The sequence below is a fragment of the Neofelis nebulosa genome, chromosome 18 (genome assembly GCF_028018385.1).
Source record: "Neofelis nebulosa isolate mNeoNeb1 chromosome 18, mNeoNeb1.pri, whole genome shotgun sequence".
NCBI classification, from domain to species: domain Eukaryota; kingdom Metazoa; phylum Chordata; class Mammalia; order Carnivora; family Felidae; genus Neofelis; species Neofelis nebulosa.
In genome coordinates this window covers 333,876-359,532 of record NC_080799.1, presented here as the reverse complement: position 1 = coordinate 359,532, position 25,657 = coordinate 333,876, and the positions used below count along the sequence as shown (strand labels likewise).

The following is a 25,657-nucleotide window of genomic DNA, read 5'->3' as shown; positions in this document are numbered from 1 at the left end:
GGCTCAGACTCCGGGGGTTCCTCCCCGAGCGGATCCTTTCTCCTCCTTCCCTTCCGCCCCCTCGAGTTCCCGGCTCAGGCCGCAGCCCAGCCTTCCACGAGGGAGTGGGGACGCGGGGTCCCAGGGTGGGGACCAGGCACGCTGCAGCCCCCTCCTCCGACCTGGGCGCTCTCCCGTCTCGGAATGCGGGTGGAGGTTCCTCATTCAGGCGCCCCAGGCATCGGATTCTGGGCGGGGGCGCGTGGCAGCCGCCAGGTGAGTGCCCCAGACGCGCCCCTAAACCCGCCCCACCTCTCACCAGAGACTCACTCCCCCTCCTTTTATGGAGACGGGGAGGCAGGGGCCCTGGATCCTAGCGGTGGAAAGAGGCCCGAGCGCCGGGGCGGGGGGCCGGAGGCGGGGGCCGGCTCGCTTTTGCCCTTTTCGGCGTAGCAGCTCTGGGCGCTGCCCTCCGCCGCCGCTGGGGCCGAGGGAGGAGAGCCGACGACGGCGGCTCTTCCGCGGCGGCCTCCTCCCCTCCCCGTCCGGTGCCGCAGGATTGCAGCTGGCACTGGAGGGTGGGCAAGCTCCGGGGAGGGGCGCGCGGGGAGCCCCGCCGGGCGAGCGGAGCCCGGCGGCTGTGCTCGGAGCCGGGCGCGGGGCTTTGATGGATTTTACTGCCTGCGTGAGCGCCGGCGTGTGCTCACTGCGGCGGCGGCGGCCGGGCCCTGCCCGGCCCGTGCGGCCCCCGCGCGCTTCCGAGGTGCGGGTCCGGGGCCCGGAATCCGGGGGAGGCGAGGGGGAGGGGGCGGGGGAGGGGCGCGGCGGCGGCGGCGGCGCTATAACCCCCCTCCCCGCCGCCGGCCGGCTCCACACGCGCGCCCTGCGGAGCCCGCACAACTCCGGCGAGCCGGGCCTGCCGGCGCCTCCTCCTCGTCCTCCTCCTCTCGCGGCGGCGGCGGCGGCGGCGGCGGCGGCGGCGGCGGCGGCGGCGGCTGCTCCAGCTCGGCCCTGCGCCCGCCCTCCTCGGGCCGGCGCGGCGAGGCCCCGGGCGGGCGGCGGCTGCCAGGCGGCGCGGCCGCGGGCGCTGCCCGGCTCGGGCCGGCGGAGGGCGGAGCGCGGCGCCAGAGCCGAGGGCACGCCGCGGAGGGGCGCACGCAGGCCTCCGGGCCGCGCCGTGCTGGGCCGCGCCGTGCCCGGCCGGGCGGCGGCTGCAGGAGGAGGGCCGGAGGCGAGCGCGGGGCCGGCGGTGGGCGCGCAGGGCCGCCCGCAGCCCGCAGGGAGAGCGCGAGCCCGCGGCCGGGGCCCGGCCGGGCGTCCAGACAGGTGATGGGTGGTGCGGCGGCGGCGGCTCCAGCCTCGCTCCGGGGTCCCTCTCGGGGCTGATGCCCGCAAATATGCAGAATTACCGGCCGGGTCGCTCCTAAAGCCAGCGCCGGGGAGCGAGCGCGGCGGCGGCCAGCACCGGGAACGCACCAAGGAAGAGGCCCAGCCCCCGCCCTCCGCCCCTTCCGTCCCCACCCCCTACCCGGCGGCCCAGGAGGCTCCCGGCGCGGCGGGCGCGGCGAGCGCGCACTCCCTGCTCCTCCTCCTCGCTGGCGCTGCCCGCCTCTCCGCACTCGCTGCTCGCGCCGGGCGCGCTCCGCCGGCTCCCTGCTCTCCGCGCCACCCTCCTCCGGGCCGCGCTCCCTGAGGGATGGTACTGAATTTCGCCGCCACAGGAGCCCGGCTGGAGCGCCCGCCCCGCGGCCTCGCCTCCCCGCCGAGCCGCCAGCGCCTCGGGACGCGATGAGGACCTGGGCTTGCCTGCTGCTCTTCGGCTGCGGATACCTCGCCCATGCCCTGGCCGAGGTGGGTGCCACCCCCGCGCCCCGTCCCCTCTCCGACTCCCCCGGCGCACGCCTCCTGCAGCCGCCCGCGGGCCGGGGCGCCTCGGGCTCTGGGGCTTTGCGGAGCGCATTTTGATTTCTGCTAGGGTGGTCGATTTTTCGATTTTCCCAACTGGGTTTTATTTTCTGCCAAGCCGAAGTGTGTCTGGTGAGTTTCCAGCGTGTTGCGTCGCTCTGCCGTGGAGGGACGGAGTGGCGCGGGGTGGACGAGTGGGGAGAAACTTCGGGGGGCGCGGGCCCCTCTCCGGAAGGGGAGTCCGGAGGGCGGCGGACAATGCAGTATCGGGGTGCGGGGAGCGCAGAAGGGGGTGTGTGTGACCTGGCGGAGCCAGCGGCGGATAAACAGGGGCGGCTGCTGCGGCAGTCCCCGTCAGGCAGGGTGGGCAGCAGGCAGCGGGGGGTGGGGGGGGGGCGGGTCACAGCCCCTCCCTCCCGCCCACCCCCCGGTCCCTGTCCCTGAGCCTAGCCCTGGCTAGGCTGGGCCGGCGCAGTCCCGCCAGCCCGGGGCCTGCTTACAGGTGGCTGAGTGAGGCGAGCCGGGGCCGGGCCAGGCGCCCGCGCCCTCCCACCGCCGGCGTCCCCACCCCCCCCAATGTCGAATCCCGAATCCCCGGGAGCTCTCCTGTGATGAATGACTTTCTGCAGCCCCCGTCGTGGGAACTTGGTGCTTGAGACCCCTTCCCCACCCCCTCCCCAGCAGCGACCCCCGACTCCCTTTAAAAATCTGGAGGAGGGGGGAGCCCGCGAGGCGGGGGTGGTCTGGGCAGGGACCGCGAGCTGCGAGAGGTGGAGATTTAACCCTCCCATTGCCATGCAGCCTCTCCCAGCCGGCGGCTGGATTTGGGGCGTCTTGGGCGGCGCTAGGGCCGCGGCCGGGCCGTAGCGGGTGGGGCGCGCGTGTGAACGAGTGAATGCGCGCGCGCGTGTTTTTGCGACGGAGACCCTCGACCCCGCAGGTTCGGCCGGGGATTCCGGGGTGTGAAATTTAAGCCGCTGGCAGGATTAAAGTGTTAAGGCTGCCGTGACTTTCGTCGCCGATCCGTGACGCATTTCAACTTGATCTTTCTGGATGTCGATTTCACTATTAAATCAGAAACTCCTCGGGCTCTCCGCTGCCCCTAGACCTACTGTAACTGACACCCGGGGCGGAGGGTCCGCAGTGCCGGGCTTTTGTTTGAAAATTTAAAGGTGGGAGGGCTTTCTTTCTGCAAAGGTGGACCTGGATGGGAGCCGAGCATTTGGGGTCTCACCCACCCAGCCCCACCCCTGGCCTCGGACTCCAGGGCCCCGCGGGTAGGGGCCGGGCAGCCTTGGAGCAGGAGGCCGGGGGGGCGAGGGGCGGGCGCGGGGGGCGCAGGGCGCGAGCCGGCCCGGCCGCTGGCGCTGACCGTGTGGGTCTGTTTGCAGGAAGCCGAGATCCCCCACGAGGTGATTGAGAGGCTGGCGCACAGTCAGATCCACAGCATCCGGGACCTCCAGCGACTCCTGGAGATAGACTCCGTAGGTAAATCGCGCCCCTTCCCTCGGCGCGCGGGGTGGGTGTGCGGGGATATGAGCCCCGCGCCGCCTCCCGCGCTCGGGCCGGGCCGGGCGCCGCTCAGGAACGAACCGAAAGGTCAGAATCCAATCCCGGGCCATAAAAGCCCAGGCGGATGAGTCAGGAGTTTCTCTTCCAATCCCCACTTTCTCTCCGGAGGCGGCCGCGATTTGCTCGCTTGCCCGGGGATTGTTTTTGCATTTAAGGAAAATGCCGTGTGTGTCACTGAAAGTTCAGCCGCATAGGGGGCGCCGGCGCCCGGGCCAGGTGCGCGGGCCCCGGGCCTGCCCTCCGGCCGGAGGAGCGGCAGAGCGGGCCGGGGCCTGGGCGCGGAGCCCTGGCCGTGCGCCCCGCGGGCAGGCGTGTGCTGGAGGAGCTGCCCCCTTGTCTTCGCGCGGGGAACTGGTGCCCCGCTCCTGTGGCGGGGGCGGCGGGGCCTTTGTGGTTTCCGGAGACCCGTGCCTTTCTCTTTTCACGGGCCAATAAAAAGGCACGTCTTGGACACATCTGGTGTTTGGGGGCTATTTTGGGGCTCACCCCCAGGCCCTGGAGCCTAGCCACTCCGGTTTATCTGTAAATGGAGAGTTTTGAAGATCTTTAGCGTCAGCTGCAGAATTGGAGGGGACTGGCGCGCACAGGTCCCCTGGGACCCAGGTTGTAGTGGGTGGTGTTTGTTGATGGCTGGCTGCACTGCGGTGTGAACTGAGGGAGCCCTTTTCTAGAGGACCAGGATTCTGACCCACATCTTCATGGTGTCCTGCTCGAAATTTGTCTTTGGTGGGGGAAACGAGGCATGTGGAGGGTCAGCGACAGAAATGCATCTGTCAGAGGACATTTGTCAGTGTCTGGTTGAAAAGAGGCCCAAGATGGACTTGTCAGACAGAGCCACGGCAAGTGGTGGAGGTCGGTGGAAGGATTCAGTGAAGATTTCTCTCTCCCTGCAGACTACCCTGAAAGAGGGGGGCCGAGGGGGAATTAAGTAAAATCACATGGTCTAGTCATTTGGAAATTTGTACCTAATTATGGTGGTGGAGAGGCCTGAACTATTTTCATTTCATGCCAAGACCATTTTCTAGCAAGGCCCATGGTTTCTGTAGTTTCGTGACCCAGGAAATCCTCTGGCTGATCCTTATCAGGAAGGGGGTAGAATTTCACTTGGAGATCAGAGTTGGGCCAGGGGGGGATTTTGGTCTGGTTCCTTGATGTGTAACCCTGGGGAGAAGGATTTGGCTTCGGTTAGCTGAGGAGAAGCCTGCATTCTGCTGGGCCCTGGCGGATTTGTACGAGTGGGGAGACCGCTTCCCTGAGAAGGTTCACGGCCTTTTTTTTCAGCTTTCGGGAACGAGGCCTGTGAAGGGCTGGGCCTCCCTGTGGGACGGCTTTGGGACGCCACCGGGAAATGGGCCATTCACTTTCTGTTGGGACCATTCTTATTCTGGTCTCTGCAGCCCCGCCCCCCCACCCCCACCCATTAACACTTTTTGCATTTGCAGCTGGGTGGGTTATGCTGATGGCATTCCTGACCTGGGGGCTCTTGGGCCCGGGATTCTCTGGGAGGGTCCAAACTGAAGAAGCTGGACGCACCAGCTAGTTCCCTGGGCTGGTCTCAAATTGCCCCCTTACCAAAAGCCCCGGGCCCTCCTCCTCGTCCTGCACCCCCACCCCTGTCTGCTGCACGGTTTGGGGTCTGGCTAGGATCCTGGGTTAGGACTCATCTTGCTGGGGATACCGGGGTGAGAATGGAGCCGGGCTTCTGGGATCTTACGTGCTCGCCAGGAGCGGGCCTAGGAGGCCCTTTGTGACACAGCCTCGGGTGGCTCTCCATCCGGGTCTGGCCCCTTTCACGGGGATGTGGAAGCTGGGAACCACGGCAGTGCGTGGCCTCTGGCCTCAGCGTAGGGGTTGCTGCTGGCTGCTTCTAGAGCTTGTTTTGGGGTCTTTCCCCCCCAACACCTGTTCCCGCCCAAAGGGATGAGTTGAACCAGATCTTGCTGTTGGGGAAGGTTGTAAACAGCCGAGGGGTCAGTTGTCTGTGGACTGAGCTGCCCTCCAGGCCCTGGAGCCTGTCTGGGATCCCTGAGGAAGGAGCTGGGGTGTGGAGAAACCCAGACACCCAGCCGGTGGGTCTTTATCCCTCTTGGTAACTCAAGGGTGAGGCGCTCCCCCCCCCCCCCCCCAAAAGGTCGGAGGTCGGGGTGTGAAGGGAATTCGGCCCCAGGGGCAGAAAAGGCTTTTTCTTACAGGCTGACTCCTCCCTCCTGGCATGGGCGGGGCTTAGGGGGACCTGTAGGATCCCGGGGTTCTTCCCCGTGGGTGGGTGGGTGTATCCCCATTTTACAGATGAAGCCTGTCCCGGTAGGATTCCTACCCCAGGGGCAATGGCAACAGCCCTGAGTCTGAGCGTTGCTGGAGGGCGAACGGAGTTGGGGCGTCGCTGACTCTCCACGTGGGGCGTTTGGGTGGAGGGACCAGTGTGTGGTCTCTGAGTGACCAGTAGCTGGAGTTCAGGATGAGAAAGAGCCACTAAGCAGGACAGCGGGGGTGCTTTGTTATCCCAGCAGCCGGGGTTGGGGGGGGTGGTCACTGAGTGACTGATGCATAAACATCCCCGTCCTGGGCCATTAATGCTGCTCTAGGACTGAAGGCTGGAGGGGGCTTGTCCCCATCCTGAGCTGTCACTCGGACATTTGTGCACGGGAGACAAAAGGGAAACCCACTTGATTAACTGTCCTGAGAGCAGTTTTAGGGCATCGTTCAGGCGGGGCCTTCTCCCCCAAGTCGCTGCTGGGCCATTTCTCAAGCGGCATCAATCAGAAGGCCGCTCCCCCGTGAGCGTGGATGGGCGCGCAGTGCACGGCCACCCATCTGGATCCGCGGGGCAACGGAGGGCCGAGGGCGTGTTTGACCAGGAGCTATTTCTACCCCGCCTCTTGTCTTGAAAGCAATCTGCCGGTTCAGGTTTCAGCGCCGTTGATAAGCTGGCAGGGCCCTTGTCTTCTCTGTTTATTCAGGCGAGAGGCCCGGACGGGGCTCCCGGGTCCTCCTGTGGCCATGCCCCTACCCAGCGCTCGCGTCTTGGGCCTCAGTTTCCTCAGGTGTCAGGAAGTGGAGGCGCCCCCTGGGGACACGTCAGGACCGAGTCTCCAGGAAAGCGATAGGTGACCCCTGGCTTTAGTAAGTCTTGGAAGCTGGTGGCCCGCGTGCCGTGACGCTTGCCCCTGGAAGCTGGCGGCGGGCCGGCTTCTCTTTGGTGTGGGGACGGCAAGATGGCCGCCACCGGGACGTGACTCATAAATGTCACTTTTTTGCGAAAAAATGCCTCTTGTAACAGTTGGTTGATGGGAAATTCTTACTGCATGAATAGTTGTGTTCTGATCTTATTTCGGGTCTCAAAAAAAATTAGTGGCAGTGGAACATTGAGTCATTTTAAGTGAAAAGTTGGGTTTTTCCCAGACTTCAGTTTTCTGAAAGAACGTATCTTGTGCTGATTGTACCTTTCGCCTGGTATTTGGTTTTCATGTTGAAAGAGTGGAGCTTTCGGATTTGTGGGTTTGTAGACAGTCCCTGAGGCCTTGGTGGTCTGGGCGCCCAGGAGGGGGCCTCTGGCTTGGGCTGGTGGCCGGGACGCCACGGAAGAAGGGGTCTGCTGGAGCCCCTGTCTGTTGGAGCTCCTCAGACCCCGGGGCCCCTGCTCCTCTACAGGGGGAGGCCGAGGCTGGAGGGGGATGTGGAAGGAGACCCCCTTCCCCCCGTGGCTGGGTCTGGGGTCAAGGCAGGGAGACCAGGTGCGACCCACAGCAGTCATCCTCCGGGCACAGGCAGTGTCATGGGGCCTGGTCGGTGTGAGTGGCAGGCGGCAGGACTGTGTGTCCCTCCTACCCCCCCTGGGGCTCCCCTAGGCTGCCCAGGGGCACTGGGGTGGGAGAGGGCAGTGGCGTGTGTCCTGGGGCTGTCGCGGGCCTGGGGGATGAGGGTCCGGTTCTGATTTTAGCGCTGGGACCACTGCTCTGAGGCCAAGGGCAGCAAGCACGCTTGCCTTCCTGCCAGCCGGCCTCTCGGCCGCGCACTGGGATTCCCGCTCCTTTGCTTCTCTGCGTGCGTTTCTTGTGGACTCAGAGTGGGCCAGGCGGGGTCCAGCTGTCGGTCCAGTGGGGCCTGGCTTCCCGTGCCCCTCAAAGGTTAGGGTGCTTCATCGAGAGTCGGTCTGGCGAGAAAGAGGGAGACACACACACACACACACCCCAGGAAAGTCACAGCGTGCTGGTCCTTCTGGCACCTTTTCCCGGAGGTGGGCCTGGGAAAAGGGGGCTGTGAGCAGGGGGCCTGGGTCTTTTGGACAAGGAAGGCCTTCCCTGCTCTGGCCCTCACTTGGGGAGGCGCCCCAGGGGAGACCACACGTGGCCCCTTTACCCCAAGTCCACAGCTTTGCTTCAAGGTACGGCCAGGGCACAGCCCGGGCCCCTCTGTGTATGCTTCGCAGAGGTTGGGGGGCCGAGTTTTGGCAGTCAGGATTTGCATCCTCTGCGCCTGTGGGAGTGGCGGGTCTCCTAGGGGACCCTGTCTGTCTGGGGGAGGCAGGTAGGAAGCATTGCTGGACAGGCCCCCGGGCGCCACGCAGATGGGGGGCTGCCGGTCACCATTTCCTCTTTCTCCCTGCAGGGCCCGAGGGTGCTCTGGAGGCGAGTCTGAGAGCCCACGGGGGCCACTCCTCCAAGCATGCGCCCGAGAAGCGGCCCGTGCCCATTCGGAGGAAGAGAAGCATTGGTGAGCCCCGGGCCTGCCGGGTGGGGGGGGTGGGGGGGGGGCACCGGGCTGGGGGGGCTCGCCCCCACCGTGCCTTCAGGACCACCACCCCGGCCCTCCTCCGTGAAACAAAGGCCCGGCCTGCGCAGGGGCCCCAGCGACTTCAGCTCTGGCCGCCCGCCGTCTCTGGAGGCCTCCCTCCTCTGCCGGGGGCGTCTCCCTGCCCTGGCCCGTCTGCTGCCTGCTGCAGCCTGGCCTGGGCCAAGAGTTTCCAGGAGAGGAGAGCCATCATAAATTCCTTAAGTGCCCGGTCTTGTTGGGGCCTGTTCTGGAGGAGGCCTTGCTGGAAAACGTGGTCGTGTTTCATTTCCAGTCTGTAGCGCGGTGCACCGGAGCTCAGGCTCCAGGCTGCGGAGCCAGAGATGCGGTCGAGCTGTGTGTGCTGGGCCCTGCCCTCGGCCCCCGCCCCGCTCGGCCTCGGCTCCTGGGCTCTGCCCGGCCTGGGTTCGGGTGGCGTTTCTGTCCTGTCGCCTAGCAGGGCATCCCCGTGTCTGCTGGCCCCTGAGGAAGGACTGGCCGTTGTGGGGGGCGGGGCGGGGGCTCTGGGGGCTCTGGGTCGGCTGCGACACAGCCTCGGCCTGCGCTTTCTTGCGCTGGGACTCGGGCTCCGGGGTTGGAGTCGATGCCACCTGGGGGTTCGTTCCTGCCACTTTTCCTTACTGCCTGGTTGTGACCACGCACTGCTGCTCTCTGCTGTGTGACATTGGGCAGCACCTGCCTTCTCTGAGCTTTAGATTTCCTCCCAGGAGGTAGATTTCCTAGCTTCTGTCATTGAGCGCAGCGTGTGGGTGATGATTCCTAGCGAAGGCAGCGGACATTTACCGTTTGACTGTAGGTTTCAGGTTCTCCAGACCAGTGTCAGAGGCCTGTCCTATTCCAGACCAGGAGCCCTGGACTCAAGTCCTCTCTCCCCAGCTCCACCCTCGGCCCCACCTGGACGGGTTCCCCAGACCCCTCCCAGGTGGTGGGCACTGGGCTGGGAGCTGAGACCACCGCCCCCCCTGCCCCCAGCACCCAGCCTTCCCTGTAGGTGGGGCTGTTCTTGGAGGCCCAGTGCCCCCCTCTCCAGGTGCTCCCTGAGCACCGTGGGGGATTCGAGTACCCCGAGTCTCCCGAGGCTCTGGGGGGGGGGGTCTCACCCTAGTGGCAGATGGGCAGGAGAGAGGCTGGCACCCCTCCCTGGCTTCACCCACATCTCAAGCTTGTCTGCAGAAGACAAGGCCCTGCCTCATGCCAGCTGGCCACAGGGGTCAGGCCGAGCCCTCTGCACCCAGGAGCGGCTCCCTCCAGTTCTGGGCTCAGGGGTCCCTGCTTGCCCCTGGAGGCAGCAGCTCCCGTGGGCAGCACCAGAGCCTGGCGGGGCCCTCCAGGCACACGGTGGGGGGCCCTCCAGGCGCACGCTGGGGGGCCAGGGCCAGCGCCACAGCCGGATGCTGCCAGAGGGCGGCCTGGGCACTGGGGTCCCCGGGTGGATTCCTCATCTGGCGGGCATGCCCTGGCGCCCCCTGAACTTCGGGGCTTCGGGGTGGACGGGCTGGCCTGTGCTGAGGAGCACAGAGGAGGTAGCACCGGCTTCTCCTCGGAGGCCGGCGGGGTGGTCTCTTGGTGCCCTTTGCTGAGCAGAACTGTGGCTGGTGGGCTGGGGAGGCAGGGCCGTGTCCCTTCCTGGGGCAGGGCCTGGCTTTGTGGGGGCGGCCGCAGGCAGGGCTGTCGCTGTGGGGGTCCCAGCCTCAGCTTCCCTGTTCTACCCATTTTCCACCGGCCCTGGGAGCGCCCTAACCGTCGATGGAGACACTCCTCTTTCTTTTTTTTTTTTTTTTTTTTTTTTTTTTTTTTTTTTAAATTTTTTTTTCAACGCTTTTTTATTTATTTTTGGGACAGAGAGAGACAGAGTATGAATGGGGGAGGGGCAGAGAGAGAGGGAGACAGAATCGGAAACAGGCTCCAGGCTCCGAGCCATCAGCCCAGAGCCTGACGCGGGGCTCGAACTCACGGACCGCGAGATCGTGACCTGGCTGAAGTCGGACGCTTAACCGACTGCGCCACCCAGGCGCCCCAACACTCCTCTTTCAGCATCGGTTCCCTCGCCCGCCCCCTCTGCGGGCCACCTGGGGCTTCCCTGGCCTCTGGGCTCCCTGTGTCTTGTGGTCCCCTTTGCCAGCAAGGCCTTTCTCCTGGGGGGTCCCCGCCTGGCCCTCGCTGCTGCTCACTCACCTTGATCCCGCTCAGATGCACCTGTCCGGGTCCGGGGTGTCTGTCCCCCTTTGCTCGGCCCGGGAGCCGTGGGACGTTTTCCGCTTGGGAGAAGCCGCGGCCGGGTGGGGGCGCACCGGCCCGAGCTGGGCTCCCGGTTGCCCCTCCAGGGCCGCGCGGGTCATGGGGTGGCCTGGGTGCTGGTGGGAGCCGGGGCGTCGCCTCCACATTCACCGTGGCTCTTGCCCTGCAGAGGAAGCCATCCCCGCGGTCTGCAAGACCAGAACGGTCATTTACGAGATACCTCGGAGTCAGGTCGACCCCACGTCTGCCAACTTCCTGATCTGGCCCCCGTGCGTGGAGGTGAAGCGCTGTGCGGGCTGCTGCAACACCAGCAGCGTCAAGTGCCAGCCTTCCCGCGTCCACCACCGGAGTGTCAAGGTGAGCCCCGGGGGCTCCCTGCGGCCGGGGACCTGCTCGAGTCCCGAGGCCACGCCCGTTCCCTTGGCCACACTGCCAGGCTCTGGGTGCAGAGCCGGGGCGGGCAGAGCCGGGACTGGGGCTTGGTCGGCTGCCAGGGGGGTGGGGGGAGTGGGGGAGGGGTGTCTGGCTCCCTTCCCCCTCCACCGCACACAGCCTCCCCCGCGAGGTCGCGGGGGGGAAGGGCCGTGAGGAAAGCAGCCTCAGGACACGCGTTGCTCGTGCACTGCTGCATGTGCGCTCCGAGCCCCGTGCCACGGGGTGCGTGTGTGTCCGTGGAGTCCTTCTCCGGAAGGGCCCTCGCGGGGTTGCCTCGCTCTCCGGGGCCGCAAGGCCAACGCTTCCCCTCGTTCTCGGAAGCCGTGCTCTGCCCGGAGACCCCCAGGATCGGCGCTGGGCTCACTGTCCCAGGCAGGGTGCCGGCCGTGGTGACCTCCGAGGCAGAACTGGGGGAGGTGTCTCTTCGGGTCACTCTGGCCTGCCAGATGGGGGTCTGTTTGGGGGGCCAGTGGCCGGAAGGTTCTGCTGGGGCGTGGGTCTGCTTCCCTCGGGCCTCATTTGCTGCATCTGTGAGATGAGTCTGTCTGGGGCCGTGCGGGACCCAGGCGAGTCCCGGGTGGTCCCTGTCTCCGGGAGGGGGCTGCCTTCCTGGGAAGCTGGCTCTGGCCTGGCGGGTTACCGTCCCGGGTGACCCTGGAGTGTGGACTTGGGCAGCGGGCAAGGCACGTCAGACCTTAATTGGGGCTGTGGTCCTCGAGCACCTGGGGCCTTGAGTGAGCAGATTCCACGGCTTGCTGCACTGTGATCCGCAAGGCGGACGCTCCCCTGCAGCGGGGCTCTCGGGCCTGACCCCCGACGGGGCCCCCAGCCGGGTGCCGAGCCCAGCACTGCACCCTTGTCAAAGGGGGACACAGAGGCCAGAGGGGACAGGACCTGAGCATTCTGCACCTGCTGTGGGGCCGTGGCCAGTGCAGCCTCCCTCAGATCTCGGTGTCCTCACCTGTGCCATGTTTGAGGGGGCCCTGAGCCCCAAGAATCCAGGTGCTGAGATCTTTCCTTCCTGGCCATGGGGATGGTGGTGCTCTCTCTCTCTCTTTTTTTTTTTTTTTTTTTGACATTTATTTAGTTTTGAGAAACAGAGAGAGACAGAGCATGAGCAGGGGAGGGGCAGAGAGAGAGGGAGACACAGGATCCGAAGCGGGCTCCGGGCTCCGAGCCGTCAGCACAGAGCCCGACGCGGGGCTCGAACCGAAGTCGGACGCTCAACCGCTGAGCCACCGGGGCGCCCGGTGCTCTTGATGGGACAGCCCCACGCGTGGGCGCTGGGGCTGCCTTTCGTGTCCAGTCGGGCTCTCGCAGATGCAGAGGTGCGGGAATGAAGTGGGCTCCTGCCTCCCATGGGGTAAGGACTGTAGAGCGTCTGGTCCTGGGACGGCCAGGGATGCCCTCTTCCTGGCCCACCTGAGTGGGTGAGTGGGGGTCCAGACGCTCCCGCGGGGCCTCCAGCACGGTGTGCGTTGGCGGGTGGGGGGTGCGGCCCATGTCTGCCTTGGGCACAGGCCCAAAGGGCTGGGCAGAGTGGCACTGGGCCAGGGCTCCCCCTACGGGCCTTCATCTGCTCTGAGGGGGTCACGGTCCACCCAAGGGGACAGAGGAGCTAGTCCTGCAGCTGGAGCTCAGTGGCCCGGTTCCATGTCCCGCGTCCTGCTCCTCTCAGACCCCTTCCTCCTTCCCCTCTCCCTGCCTCCCCATCACAGGGTTGGCAGGGAAACATCCGGCCCCAGACACTTGGGGTTTTGGCCGAGAAGGGACAAAAGGTCAGTGGGAACAGGAGGTCCATTGTGGAGGCCAGCCTGGCCCCCACGCCTGCCCAGCGAGCTGTCCCTGGTCCGTGGGGTTTGAGGCAGAGCTCGTGGCCCTGGGCTCTGCAGAGTCCCGGGCTGAGTGTCCATGAGGGGCGCTGGGGGCCAGCAGGGGACCGTGTTGCCGGGCAGGTGGGAGGTCCTGCCCCGGGCTGGCACGTGCCTGGTTTTCTGGTTTACGGCCTTTTGATCACAGTTGAAGGTCACAGACTGGAGAAGGGAAGGGAAGGCCGGGAGTGGCCACCTCCTTGAAGCCCAGGTGGTGAATTGTCCAGTGTGCCCAGCTGAAGGCTGCCAGGGGTCCCCAGGCCCTGAGCGTCAGGACTCACTGACGTTGGAGGGTGGCTCTCCTCTGTGACCGCCATAGAGGGTGGCCTGAGGGTTCTTGTGACCCCAGCTCGACCGTGGTTTCAGGTGCGGGCCTTCACTCTCTGGGGCTGTGGCCTCGTCTGTTCTCCGGGACCTGCCCTTGGTGGGGGACTGGACCCCGTGGTCCTGGGGGCCGTGTCCCTGCATCAGCTTGCCGTGGTCAGTGTTTGGGGTCTGCTCTTGGGGGCACCAAGCATGCTCTCTGACTGGTATCCTGGAGGGACGAGCCCTTCCTCTACTCCCCAGTGAGTGCTGACCCCAGACCCTGCAGGCATCTGACCCTGTCCCCCACACCCAGGCCTCGTGGGCCAGGAGAAGGTGGTGTAGACAGCACGGCCCCGGACTCTGGTGGTGTCGTGCTGGTTGGGCCGGCTATGGGGTGGCCTTGGGAGTTGGGGTTTCCCGTGTTCTTCAGGTAGCCCGCGGGCTTACAGCTGAGTTGGTCACTCAGTTAAGTCGGTCAGGCCCACAGGTCTCCAGAGGCCAGGACCCAGCTCTGTGGCCACGTCCAGGGCAGCTGGCTGTGGCTTTGCATTGCTAGACCTCCGGCTTCTGGAAGGGGGTCTGAGTGTGTTCGCTGGGGTGCCCCGGACAGGCCTCTGCACCTCGGATGGAGTGGGGGGGGGGGGGGTCCAGTTCAGGGGCCTTGGGGAGAGATGAGCGGCTCTAGCGGCGAGGGTCTCCCGTGAAGGGATTCCGAGCCCCTCCCCACGGTGAGCAGGGCTCCAGGCTCCCGCCCCCTGCCTGCCTGGGGAGAGCCCTAGACGTGGCCTCAGGAAGCCATTGCCCCTGGGCTGTGCTGGCCTTTCTAGCCGGCGGGGGGACGAGGGCTCCACACCGCCTGCCTGCTGAGCCAGGTCAGAGCATGTGTCGTGACCCTGGGGCTCAGTCCCGTGGAGTGGATGTGGAGGACGTAGAGGGACACCAGGAGTCCCGTGTCTGGAACAGCAGGGCTCTGGAGTCCTCATGCCCAGCAGGACAGTTTTCCCCCACTTAGAAAGTCCCTCGGTTAAGGGATGAGCTCAGGGCCTCTGTGGTTTCCAAGTCCAGGCCTCCTTCCAGTGAAAGGAGACGCCCAGGTTCCCTGTCTGTAAACGGACCCTAGCCGTGCCCTCACGGGGTAGCTGTGAGTGTGACAACGAGCAGCACAGGGGGGGTCCAGTAAATGCTGGTGTTTGTCATCGACGGTGCCCCGCCCTGGACTCTGGGGGCGGGGGCGCAGAGCTTCAGGTCATTGGTGAGCGTCCTTCGTCTGGAAGGGGTCGTGGCATCACCGGGTGATGTGTTTGGGTGGATTTGCCCCAGGAGTGAGCGGGTGTGGGGCGGTTCATGGCGGGCCGACTTGCAGTGGGAAAGCTGAGTGTCCTGTTTATCAGGTGCAGCTCAGGCCCCCAGGAGACAGACAAAAGGGGAAGGGAGGGAGGGGCGGGGCACGGCACCCCGTCTGGGTTCCTGGATGGGTCTGGGGGCCTCAGCCCCCACCAGGGTCCCCAGGACATAGCTGCCTTGTTCTGGGGATTGGCTAGCATGGAGGCCGCTTTTGAGAATTTAATACTGACAGTGTGCTCTTGGGGGGGAAAATGCAGCCATTTCCTGGCCAGACAGAGGTGGCGGAACGGCCCGGAATCCTCACATACCCAGAAGCAGGTGCAATCATAAATCACTGTTTGTTTTTCTTTGATAAAGACGGGCCCGTCTGAGGAGAAAGTGGGTTCCCAGACCGCAGTGGCTGGGGTTGTGAGTGCTTTGCCAAGGGGACCACGGGGGGTGGATTCGTGGAGTGCCCACCCTCCCCGTGGTGGCCGGTCTGTCGTGTGGAGAGAACAAGCCTGCCCCCCACCCCCCCCCCCCCCCCCGCATCTGCCCCCCCAGGGGACACAATAGGTGAGGCGCTTGCTGAACAGAGGCTGTGCAAGCAGGGGGGCCAGGCTGGGGTCCCTGCGAGGTGGACCCTCCCGGTGCCCTAAGGGCTGGGGGCCGCTGTGGGAAGGCACAGGGGACCCCTCGCTCCGGAAGGTGCCCGTTGCAAGTCCCAGTGCTTTTATGCGTGCGAAGTCCTGGGGGCTGTGACGCTTGTGCCCAAGAGCCCCATGTCCAAGGATCTCTCCGTCTCCCTGCCTCCCTCCCTCTCTCCCTCTCCCTCCCTCTCTCCCTCCCTCCCTCCCTCCCTCCCTGCCTCCCGTGTGGTCCTGGCTCCCAGAACAGCCCGTGGAGCTAACCGTGCCCTGTGGCTGTGGTTGGTCATGCCCCCAGCCCCTTTCTCTTAATGTTGTCTACTTAGGAGGCTTCCCAGGCCTGGCCCCAGACCTGGCCTGGCTCCCACCCCACCTGTGAGCCCACACCTGCCCGTCCACATTCACACCTGAGGCTGCACACCTCTTCCCGCGCTCGCGGGGCACCCAGCCCCCTTTGCGCTGCGGGTTAACCATTAATGCAGCCCCGCGGCCACAGGTCTGGATAAGCCAGGGGCCTGCTGACCTGTGGGATGGGCTGTCCCACTTGCCTGGGGTCCTCTGGCTTCTGGACTCTAGGCCTCTGCAAAGGAGCCATCCCTCCCGCCTCCCCCCCCGCCCCCCACCACCACACCGTCCCTCCTGCCTCCTCCCCTCCTGACTGTCCCCAGGCTGGGGGTTTCTGCTGTCAGTCATGCCTGGGTGCACCCTGCTCCCTTTCTGCCTCAGTTTCCCCAGGCCAACAGAGAGGGGGACAGAACGGATACCCCTGAGGGCCGTTGCCAGGACCTGAGACCGCAGCCCCGGTGTTGGCACAGATGGAATGTGTGTCCTGTGCCCGGGTCCGCAGGGTTCAGGGCTGGCGGGAAGATGGCCCTCCTGCCCCTGCTGGGGATTGAGCTCAGGCACTTGGTGGGGGGGAGCCCGTTGGGGCTGCAGAGAGGGGCGGGGAGGATTGTTTCTCACGTTATCTATTTCCTCCGTGCCCTGGGATGAAGCGAGGCCACCTTGACCCTGCTCGCTGTGTGTACGAAGTGCCCTCTGATGCCAGGTGCGTGCGTGTGCGTGTGTGTGTGTGTGCGTGTGTGTAAGCAGTTTCTGTTTCTAGGACACGGCTCGTGCGTGTGTGTGTGTGCTGCGAGTGCACGTGTGTGTCCACGTGGAGGGCGGAGCTGTGTTCCCATGACAGGTGGGGCCCGTGGGGCCCGTGGGGACTTGGTCACTTGGCTGCCCGGACTTGTGCCCCACAGGCTGGACCGTCAGGCCTGCTGCGCTGTGGTTCTGTGCCGAGGGTTTGGGCCGACACGGCCTGTGGATGGAGCAGGCGCTGGCTCAGTTCTAGACCCTTCCGGGAGGGCCCTGGGTCCCTGCCCATGTTTCCGGGAAGCCTGGCTTTCTCCAGTCCCAGGGCGGCTGCGGCCGGGGCGTGAGAAGGCCTCAAGGCTGGGACTGAGGCCGTGGGGTGGCTGTGGGGTGGCCGTGGGGTGGGCAGTGTGGCCTGGAGCCCGTGGCGTCCTGATCTGTCGTCCAAAGGAGACCAGAATCCACGTCCAAACCTGACAGCCTTCCTGTGGGCCCTTAGGGCTGTGCTCGCTCCTCCTGGGGCTTTGGCGGGATGGGCAGAGGGGAGAGTGACCCCCCCCCCCCCCCCCAAGCCCCGTGCAGCAGGCCAGCTCCTCGGCCGTGGGATTTTCCCCTTGAATAAGCAAGCTTGCGTCTGGAAACCGGCCACTGCCGCGGATGCCCTTAAGACCCGGAAGCGAACCCCTTCCCTGCCCTGTGTCCCTCAGAACTCTTACCTCAAGGGGCACCTGCACGCCTGCCGGCTGGCACCAATGAGCCTTCGGGTTCCGAGTGAAGTGGACCAGACCGCAAATGCCGAGGGCTCCTTTTCCGCCAGCACTCCTGCCTCTTCCGCTAGGAAGGAGGTCAGAGGGTGGAGTTCAGAGGTCACCCTCCCGGCCCCGGGTAGGGCCGGGCACATCCCCCCTCTCCCAGTGACCCGTGTGGGGCGCGGCCGGGGCGCTCACGGCGGGGTTGTCTCGGCAGGTGGCCAAGGTGGAGTACATCAGGAAGAAGCCAAAGTTAAAGGAGGTGCAGGTGCGGCTGGAGGAGCATCTGGAGTGCACGTGCACGGCCACCGGCCCGACCCCGGACCACCGGGAGGAGGAGACAGGTAGGCGCTGCCGCTGCCGTGGGGTCTGGTGCCGGGGACACCGCTGCCCGCAGGCGTCGCTGGAGTGCGAAGGGGCAGACGCTCGAAGTCCCCACCACGCAGAAGGGGGGTCGGGGGCCGTGTGGCCGAGAAAGGCCCTGCCCCCGGGAGGTGGGCGCTGGGTGTGCTGGGGGACCTGGCGGCCTCCCCCGTCCGGGCAGACTTTGCCCAGAAGCAGCGTGGCGTTGGGACCCGCCGTGTCGGGCTGGCTCAGGGCACCAGGAAGTGTCTCTGTGCCAAAGCTAATCGAGTTTTCTTCCAGAAAGACAAACACCTGAGGTATTTATTGCTGCAGCTTTGCAGCCCTCCCTTAGGCCCGCTCACCCTCCCTGCCCTTCTGTTAACAGGAAGGCGTAGGGAGTCAGGTAAAAAACGGAAAAGAAAAAGGTTAAAACCCACCTAACGCAGCCAACCAGGTAGGAGCTGCCCGTGGATACACTGTGGTCTTGCGGGTGGAGGTGTGCTGGCTGATCACACGGCGAATCCCTCCCGCGGCGGCCTGATTGGGCCTGATCCGTCTGCAAGCTTCCGGGGCCTGGCTGGGCTGTGGGTCTGCTCGCTCCCGTCCCCGGCTCCCCCTCCTGCCGCACACGGAGCCTGATCCACGGCTCCCTTCTGCTCTGGAGCCCCTGCTCTGGCTTTGGCCTCTTCCGCTGATTGGGGAGGCCCCAGCATCACGTGACTGGAGTGATTCGGGTTCCTGAACAGCCCTGGGGTAGCTCCGACGTTCGTTAGCTGGGATCACCACGTCCGGCAGGTTACCCGCCCCATTTGACAGATGAGAAATTGAGGCTTACAGGATTGTGGGTTAGGGTAGTCAAAGACCGAGTAGATCCTGCCCGAAACCGTTTCATAAACGTACGGGGCTGTTGGCTACTGTGTTGGAAATTGTGTTTGGCTGCTAGTAACCACACCGAAAACAGGGCTGAGATAAGATAGGCATTTAAGAGTAGGCGTGGCCTTCTCCGGGTATCATCGGGAAGGACCCCCTTCCGTTTGGGACTGGTGGTGTCTGTCCTCAGAATTGCTTCGTGGTTCAGTATGGCTGCTGAAGCTCCGGAAATCCCATGTACACCCCAGGCTGGAAGAGTAAGGTGGGGAGAGGGGCAGAAAAACCCTCTCGGAGAAGTGCCCCCTGGGGACTGGTGCTCTCATACCCTGGCTGTCCTTCGGCTGCCGGGGGCCCGGGAAGTGTAGTCTTGTAGAGAGGTGTACTGTTTCCCAGAGGAAGACGGGGTTTGAGCAGGCACAGCCGTCATGGAGGCCGTTTGCAGCCTTTCTGCTCCTTGTTGGCGGCCTGTCTGCTCTGGAGAACCCCCCCCTGGCGTGGGGGAGCCCGTAGCGTCCAAAACAGGTGGCTGTGGGAGAAATTCTTAGAGGCGGTGTCCTCCAAGAGCCCGGGCTCTGGTGGAGCGAGCGCGGAAAGCTGCCAGGTCAGGAGTGCTGGGGCCCGAGGGTCCGGGCCATTCAGTAGAATCCTCTGGGGAGGAAAGGTCCACGAGGGGGTTCCTGAAGCAGCCTCAGAACAACTGCCTGGCTGAGGCTTTTGCTTTCCCCGGGGGTGCGGCTCCACGCCTCCCTGCGCATCCAGTCGGCACACTGCTGGTTGGGCTTGGCCTCCATGGGCCAGCCGATGACAGGACCCCGAGTGAGAGGCCAGGGTTGTCCCTGCCACCCCAGGCCCTGCTAGCGTGTGGGCGGTAAAGGTGTTGAGATGAGCGGTGAACAGGTAACACGGGTAGGGAAGAGTGGCTCTTAGCTCAGAGCTCAGTGTAGTATCTGCCTGGACACAGAGACCCTGCCTGTCTGCCTGGTGGTGTCCTTCTTCAGGGCTGTCTCATGGCCCAGGATGGCTGCCAGAGCTCCAGAAGTCACGTCAAGCCCTACGTCGGAGGAAAGAGGCAAAAAAAAAAAAAAAAAAAAAAAAAAAAAAACAAAACCCACCGAAACAAAACACAACTTTCTGGGCCTCAGTTCCCCTCATCTGTGCAATGGGAGAATGGGGGCTTGCTCTAAGGAATGTTCTGTGAGATCCCAAGAGTCTAACCCCAATCCTGGTCAGGATGTTACGGAAAGGGTAATGAGGTACATCTGATTTGAAAAATTCCACCAAACCCTCGAATCCCGAGACTCGTCGTGGTGCGTGCGTGAGTGCGTACCGTACCCTCGCTCAGGTTCATCGTTCCGCGGCGGTCCCCACCCACGAGCGCGCTCGGTCCCCCCTCAGTGTCCGCCTGTCTCCTCTCTCCCTGCAGATGTGAGGTGAGAATAAGCCAGCGGCCCTTTTCCGGGACACGGATGTACATGGCGTGTTACATTCCTGAACCTACTATGTGCGGTGCTTACTGCCAGTGTGTGGTCTTTGTCCTCCGTGAAAAACTGTCTCCACGCGCACTCTGGAGAACAAAGAGACAGTACACGTTTGTTCAGTGCAACATCAAAGCAAGTATTGTAGCGCTCGGTGAAACAATAGGAAGCCTCGTCGTCAAACAAAAAGGACAGAGAGCGAGCAAACAACCACGAAACATGACAAACAAAACTGACTCACACAAATATCTACACAGTTGTCGGAATGGAGGGACGCCCCGTGGGCCGGACGTGTCGCGCCTCGGTGGACTGGATTTCTGTCCAGGCTGGTCACAGGTGCTTCTGCCGGGAACACAGCGCCTGCTTTCCGGAGGACTCCGGGCGGGCGCCGAGGGCCCTGCGGGGCACGCGGGAGCCAGGAGTGTCTCAGAACCGCCACGGGACTTAGAAACACATCTCCTTGCCGTAGTGTTTAAGTCTATACAGAAACCTTCCCGAGAGCCTTAAGTGGATTTTTTTTTACACCATAAAGTGATTATTAAGCTTTCCTTTTTACTCTTTGGCTAGTGTTTTTGTTTTTGTTCTTGTTTTTTTTTTTTTTTTTTTAATGATCTCTTGGATGGCATTGACACCTATAACACCAGGCTGCTGTAAGTCAGGACAGTGGGACGGTATTTCTCCTCGCAGGATGCAAACAAACGAGATGTATTGAAATAAACATGGTGTGCCCACCTATGCATCATTTCCTAAATGTTTCTGGCTTTACGTGTTTCTCCCCTGCCCCATTTCATCTTACTTTTTAATTTAAGCCATTTCGAGAGAACAGTTGCGTGAACCAATCGAGTCCGTCCCGGCCTGCCGGTCCCGGGCTCCCTGCCCTGGCCGCCGCCAGGCCGCCCCTGTGCCAGTGTTTGGACAGAATCTAAATTCTTTATTTTTGGGAAGATGTTACGCTTTACATGTATTCAACAGAAATGTGTGTGTGTGTTGTGTTTTTGTTTTGTAAAGGTGAAGTTTGTATTTTTATCTAATATTACCACTTTTATATACCTGAGAGCCTGCTATGGTTTTTTTTTTTTTTGTTTTTTTTGTTTTTTTTGTTTTGAATCAAAAGGAAAAAGAAAAACTCACCAACAAAACCCATACACGGGAAAAGTGCTTTGTGGTCCATTTTTCTAGTCGCGTGACCGAGTCTAGACCCGTCTCCCATCACGTGTCCGCGGAGCGGTTTCTGGAGCTGCGGACGATCACTTGGAGGAGCCCCGCGCCCTCCCCGCCACAAGAGCCCGCGGAGCGAGGCCGGCTCTCGAGATTCCGGAGCCTCGCGGGGATGGGCCAACGGAGCCATCGGGCCAGGGGCGCGGCCGAGCAGACGATAGGTTTAATCTGGAAGTGAGTTGACTTGATTGTCCCCGCCTGCGCGAGCCAGTGAAGGCAGGCAGCCCCACGTCGCCCGTGGCCTGCCGTCCGTGTCCCCAAAGTGGACACGCTACGTGGCCGTCAAGATCCCTTTGCTGTGGGCGGGGACTCCAGCGCGAGAGCGAGTGTCTCCGGTGTCTGTGTGTTCGTGGGAGGACTTTTATAAAGGAATTTCTCCAGCAGCACATCTGCACGGTGTAGTTTTTGGTCGGCAGGACGAGCGAAGGGAGCCTGGGGTGGGGGGGAGGCCGGAGGGGGCAGGTGGCCACGGGCCCCTGTTTGCGCCCAGCCCCAGGTGCAGCTGACGCCGTGCCAGGCATCTCGAGCCCGCGCCGCTCACGACCCCGTGCGCTGGCAGTGGGTCTGACGGGAGATGGACGATGGTGATTTATGTGTGTATGTCTCTGTGAGATGCTGATAACACCACCCGGTTTCTTCCCTTCGCCCAAAGCCGGCGGACGGAAGGGTCTGTCCATTAACGCTGGAGCAGAAAAGCTGGTGCCCTGCTGGGGAGGGGGGGAGGGGGGGAGGGGGGGAGGGGGGGAGGCGGGAAGAGGGCCCGTGGGCGGCGGGGGGAGGGTTGGGGGGGAGACCTGGCCGCCTGCCTCCCTGCTGAGGGCCTGAGCTGCTGGGTGGAGCGGGGGGGGGGGGGGGGGGGGGGGGGGCAGGCTGGCGTCCACACCCAGCCAGGAAGGGGCTGACACCCGGCGGAGGCCGCGGTCTGTGGCCGGGTTGTTTCTGGATCGCAGGCCTACGTGGCCCACGGGCTTTGTTGCGGCTTTGCCCTAAATTCTTGGCATTTCTGCGCCTGTCTGGGCCCCTCCCAGCCTGTCACCCTAGCCCGTACCTGGGTGCGTCTGCTCAGGGCTGGTGCTCTGCAATCTTGTAAGCCTTGTGTCCCTGAGCCACGGGCCTGTGTGTCCATCTGCACTGTGGGGACCGCAGCTTGGCATACAGCAAGGGTTCTGTACGACGCGCACGGGGACCCCGGCGGGGACCTCCCTGTGCAGAAGCACGGCGCCCCCGCCCCCTGGCTTGTCCTTTCGGCTTCCGGGCCCGACGCTGCAGCGGAGCAAAGCTTTGGGTGGCTTCCCTTCCACTGGATGCACTGCCCTGAGAGCCACAGTCACCTGTCCTTGCCCAGGGCCCCTCCTCCCAGCTTGGGCAGCCCACGCCCCCCACCCACACTTGCCGCCCTGGTCCGTGAAGTGGGTGTTCCTGGCGTGTGTGGTGGGGTTCCACACGCTGCTCTCCAGCCTGGGCCGGGCCCAGACCACTGCGTTCTGGGGGGTGGGCACAAAGGATGGGGCGCTGCGCCCTTGACATGCCCTTGGGCCTCGGAAGAGGGGGCCACGTTCTCCGGGGGCGGGGCGCAGCAGGCAGCCTGGCCTCGGCCTCCCTGGGACACGTGAGCCAGGGGAGCCTCTCTGCAGTGCCGTGGCCGTGGCCGCAGCCGGGCCCGGGTGAGGGCCTTCACGTGCTGTGGAACAGGGTTGGGGACGGCGGCCGCCCGGACCCCCAGCGAGTGCAACATGCCCAGGGTCAGAGGAGAAGGAAGAAGAGGAGAAGACCCAGAGGGTCAGGGGTTTGGACAAGGCCTCCCATAGTCCTCTCTCCACCCACAACCCATCCCCATGGAGGCGGGCCCAAGGCCCTGACCCGTGACCTGGCGCCACGGCGAGTCCTTCCTGCCACGTGCCGCCGGCCGGTGCAGCCCGAGTGCGTTTTACGAGGTGCGTGTGGTTGGCCGGCGATGTGACGCGCAGTGTAGTTAGTGGTGGCGCCATTCTCTCCGGTACTCGTGTCCCCGCCTGTCCCTGCACGACATCATCACATCGGTGACTCTTCCCTCCGCTTGTCCTTCCCGCCCCCCCCCCGCGACTTGCTTGTGTCCCAACTGGGAGTTTGTGCCTCCGAATCCCCTTCCCCTGTTTCGCCCGCCCCCCACCCCCAGCAGCGCTGAGTTTTATTTCCTCCTCCCTGTCACCGCAGCCGTCACCACGTCCCATGGGAAGGGCCGGCCCTTGGTCCCAGCTGCTCCCAGCCAAGCTGAAGCCCCAGGCCAGTTAGGCTGTCCTCCACCTGTCCCGCTTCACCCGGGATGGAGCAGAGACGCCTGGTCCCCGGGCCTGGTCCCTGGTGAGTGTCAGGTTCTGTGGTCTGCCACGGCGTGTGGCGTCCTTGTGCGGACGGGGACAGAGGCTCCGAAGCTCAGGCGTCCCCCCGAGGCAGTAGCTGGAGGTGGGATTTGAGGCTGGCCCCCGCCCCGCTCACGTCCGCTTGGGGTCCCAGCTGCAGTTCCCTTGGGGCGCCCGCTGCTGTCCCAGCCCTGCCCCTGCCAGCTGCACACCAGGAGGCTCCGCGATGGGTCTCGTCCTGGGCTCTGGGTATCAGGACCCGGCAAGGTTGCGGTGGGTGCCCCAGGCCCTGCCCCCAAAGCCCTCTGGGTTCAGTCCACCCTGCCTGCCGCGTGGCCCATTTTGTAGAGGCACAGACTGGGGTTCGGCATGAGCCAGCGTGGCCCGGAAGGGTCTGTGTTCACTGAGCAGCGATGCACGAGGAATCCAGTTGGCCCCGGTGCCGCGACCGTTCATTTTTGTCAGCGACGTGCACTTCAGTTTTGTAAAAGACTGTTGAGGTCAGTTAACCGTTCGGGTGGAGCATGGGTGCCCGGCTGCTGAGCCCTGGCCCGCAGGACTGAGTGGCAGGGCCGAGGGGACTCCCGGGCCGGGCCCGGCTTCCGGGCAGGCCGCGCTCACGGGGGATGGTGGACGGCCGTGTGTTCTCAGACTGTGGTGCCTTAACCTGGGCTCCCCAGAGCAGAGCCTGAGGAGGGCTGGTGGGCAGGTAGTTCCTTGGAGAAGAGATACAGGGCTGGAAGCAGGGAGATGCCCAGGGCACCACCCACCTCTGCTCTTTCCTGTGGGACCCCGGGGGCCTTGCGAACGTCTCTGGCAGCCGTTCCCCCGGGAAAGGGGGCGCCCGTGTGAGCGTATGGTCCTACGGGCTCCCTCCTGGCACGAGAGGAGGCCAGCAGGGGCCGAGGGTGCTGTCAGGCCACCGCTGCGGGGGGACGCCTGCGTGGGGCCGAGTGGGGGTGCTGGCGGGGAAGGAGTGGGCGCCCAGCTGCGCGTGGCCACGGAAACCACAGTGTAGTGGGGCCGTGTCTCCGTGGCTTCGGGGCTGATCTCGGGTCTCCGTGCCGCGGCCGTCTGCGGCCCAGACCTCCCAGTGTGCCCACCTCTGTGACACTTAACATGAAGGTTGCACCCAGGGGTGGGCCTGGGGCCCTGCCTGGCCGGGACCCGTTGCCCCCAGCTCTCCACCGACCTCCCCGGCTCTATCCATCTGTGGACCGTTCGTGTCCACGGGCTGGGGGCAGCCGAGGGTGGGGTTTGAGAATGTGGCTCTGTGGGGCTCCCCCGTGTCCTGGACCACCCGGTAGTGAGACCTTGGGTGTCTCACCACGTGACCTCGGACGACCTAGCCGTGTGACCCTGGGTGTCCTCACCGGATGACTCCGGCCAGTCACCTCCCGCTCTCGAAAACCGTTGCTGGCCGTCTGTGCTGGTCGCCCCGACGTACCCAAGGGGCTCGGCCTACAGCAGCCCCTCGGAGTGGAGTCACGGGGTCTTCGAAACACAAAGGAGGCGTAGGGGAGGAGCTGCCCCCTCAGGCCAGGGGAGCATGATTGGGGGTGGCCCCAGGCCCCAAAACCGTCCAACCCGCCTTCCACCCACCCAGGCGGCTTCTCACACAGGGAGGGCGGAGGGTACAAACTCACGCACCCGTCCACCTTCCCACGCCGCAGGCACAGAGTGTGCGGAGGAGGTGAAGGCTGGGCCAGGTGGCCTCCAGGTGTGAGGGCCTGGAAGTTTCTCTGCCTGCCCCTCCCGGGCGGGACCACCTCACGCTGCTCACACCTTCTTCAGCTGATGTGGCTTCTGGGTCCCAGACTGTCTCCTCGCCAGCTGGGGACTCTCAGAGGCAGGAATAGGAGTCCGTCCTTCCAGGTTCCTGAGCAGCCCGTGAAGGGAGGCCTGGTGGCCCCTGGGGCACCAGGCAGAGCCCGCGTCCTCGTGCCCCTGAGGGCCCCCGTCTCAGATGGTCCTCGCAGCACCAAGGGAGGCACCCTCGGATTCACCCCCGGGCTGGGGGCCCGCGCCCAGCCTGGCCTCAGAGGTGACAGCAGTGTGCAGAAGCTGGCCTGCCGCCCCGCAGTGCCCACCCCCACTCCCTGCAGGGCACGGGGCGCAAAGCGTGTGGTTTCTGCAGAATAAAACAGTGACTGTTTCCAACCAGGCCCTTGAGCCGCCAAAAAATGTGGAGTATTCGCTATCTGGCCCCCAGCCTGCTGATCAGTGGGCAGTGTTCCTGGGAGGACCAGGGAGCAGACGCGGTCCCTGTTGGGGCCTGCGCCCCGCAGCCCAAGTGAGGCCCTGCCCGGAGCCCCGGGGGCTGAGGCACCCCCGCCCGGCCCTTTTGGCTCCTGGGCTGGAGCTGGCGGCCTGTGGCCCTTGCTGGCATAGCCATGCCACACGGGGGTTCCACCAGGCGCTTTGCTGCCCAGAAGGCCCTTTGTGGTTCTGATGTACAGCAGACAGACAGACGGACAGAAATACTGCTTCCCCTCTGAGCTCCTCCTGGACGGT

General features: G+C 64.5%; 1 protein-coding gene across 4 annotated transcripts; it reads left to right on the top strand.

Annotated features, from left to right (window-relative positions):
• The first annotated feature begins 135 nt into the window (after positions 1-135).
• PDGFA (platelet derived growth factor subunit A) lies at positions 136-20,640 on the top strand. 4 transcript variants are annotated; one of them, XM_058710222.1, is made up of 8 exons: positions 136-255; positions 1,701-1,830; positions 3,276-3,372; positions 8,065-8,169; positions 10,655-10,842; positions 17,114-17,240; positions 17,627-17,695; positions 19,535-20,640. In XM_058710222.1, exons 2-7 carry the CDS (start codon positions 1,768-1,770, stop codon positions 17,680-17,682), a joined length of 636 nt encoding a protein of 211 aa, XP_058566205.1. In that variant the 5' UTR covers positions 136-255; positions 1,701-1,767; the 3' UTR covers positions 17,683-17,695; positions 19,535-20,640. The 4 variants fall into 4 exon arrangements, with proteins under 4 accessions (XP_058566205.1, XP_058566206.1, XP_058566204.1 ...); XM_058710223.1 differs by lacking the exon at positions 136-255 and adding an exon at positions 628-742; XM_058710221.1 differs by lacking the exon at positions 136-255 and adding an exon at positions 1,055-1,305.
• The last annotated feature ends 5,017 nt before the right edge of the window (positions 20,641-25,657 follow it).

Excerpts from the sequence above, each read along its gene's own strand:
- PDGFA (XM_058710222.1), top strand. The coding sequence starts at position 1,768 with ATGAGGACCTGGGCTTGCCTGCTGCTCTTCGGCTGCGGATACCTCGCC. Across the intron at positions 1,831-3,275 it reads TCGCCCATGCCCTGGCCGAG|GAAGCCGAGATCCCCCACGA; the intron begins GTGGGTGCCACC and ends GTCTGTTTGCAG. Across the intron at positions 3,373-8,064 it reads CCTGGAGATAGACTCCGTAG|GGCCCGAGGGTGCTCTGGAG; the intron begins GTAAATCGCGCC and ends TTCTCCCTGCAG.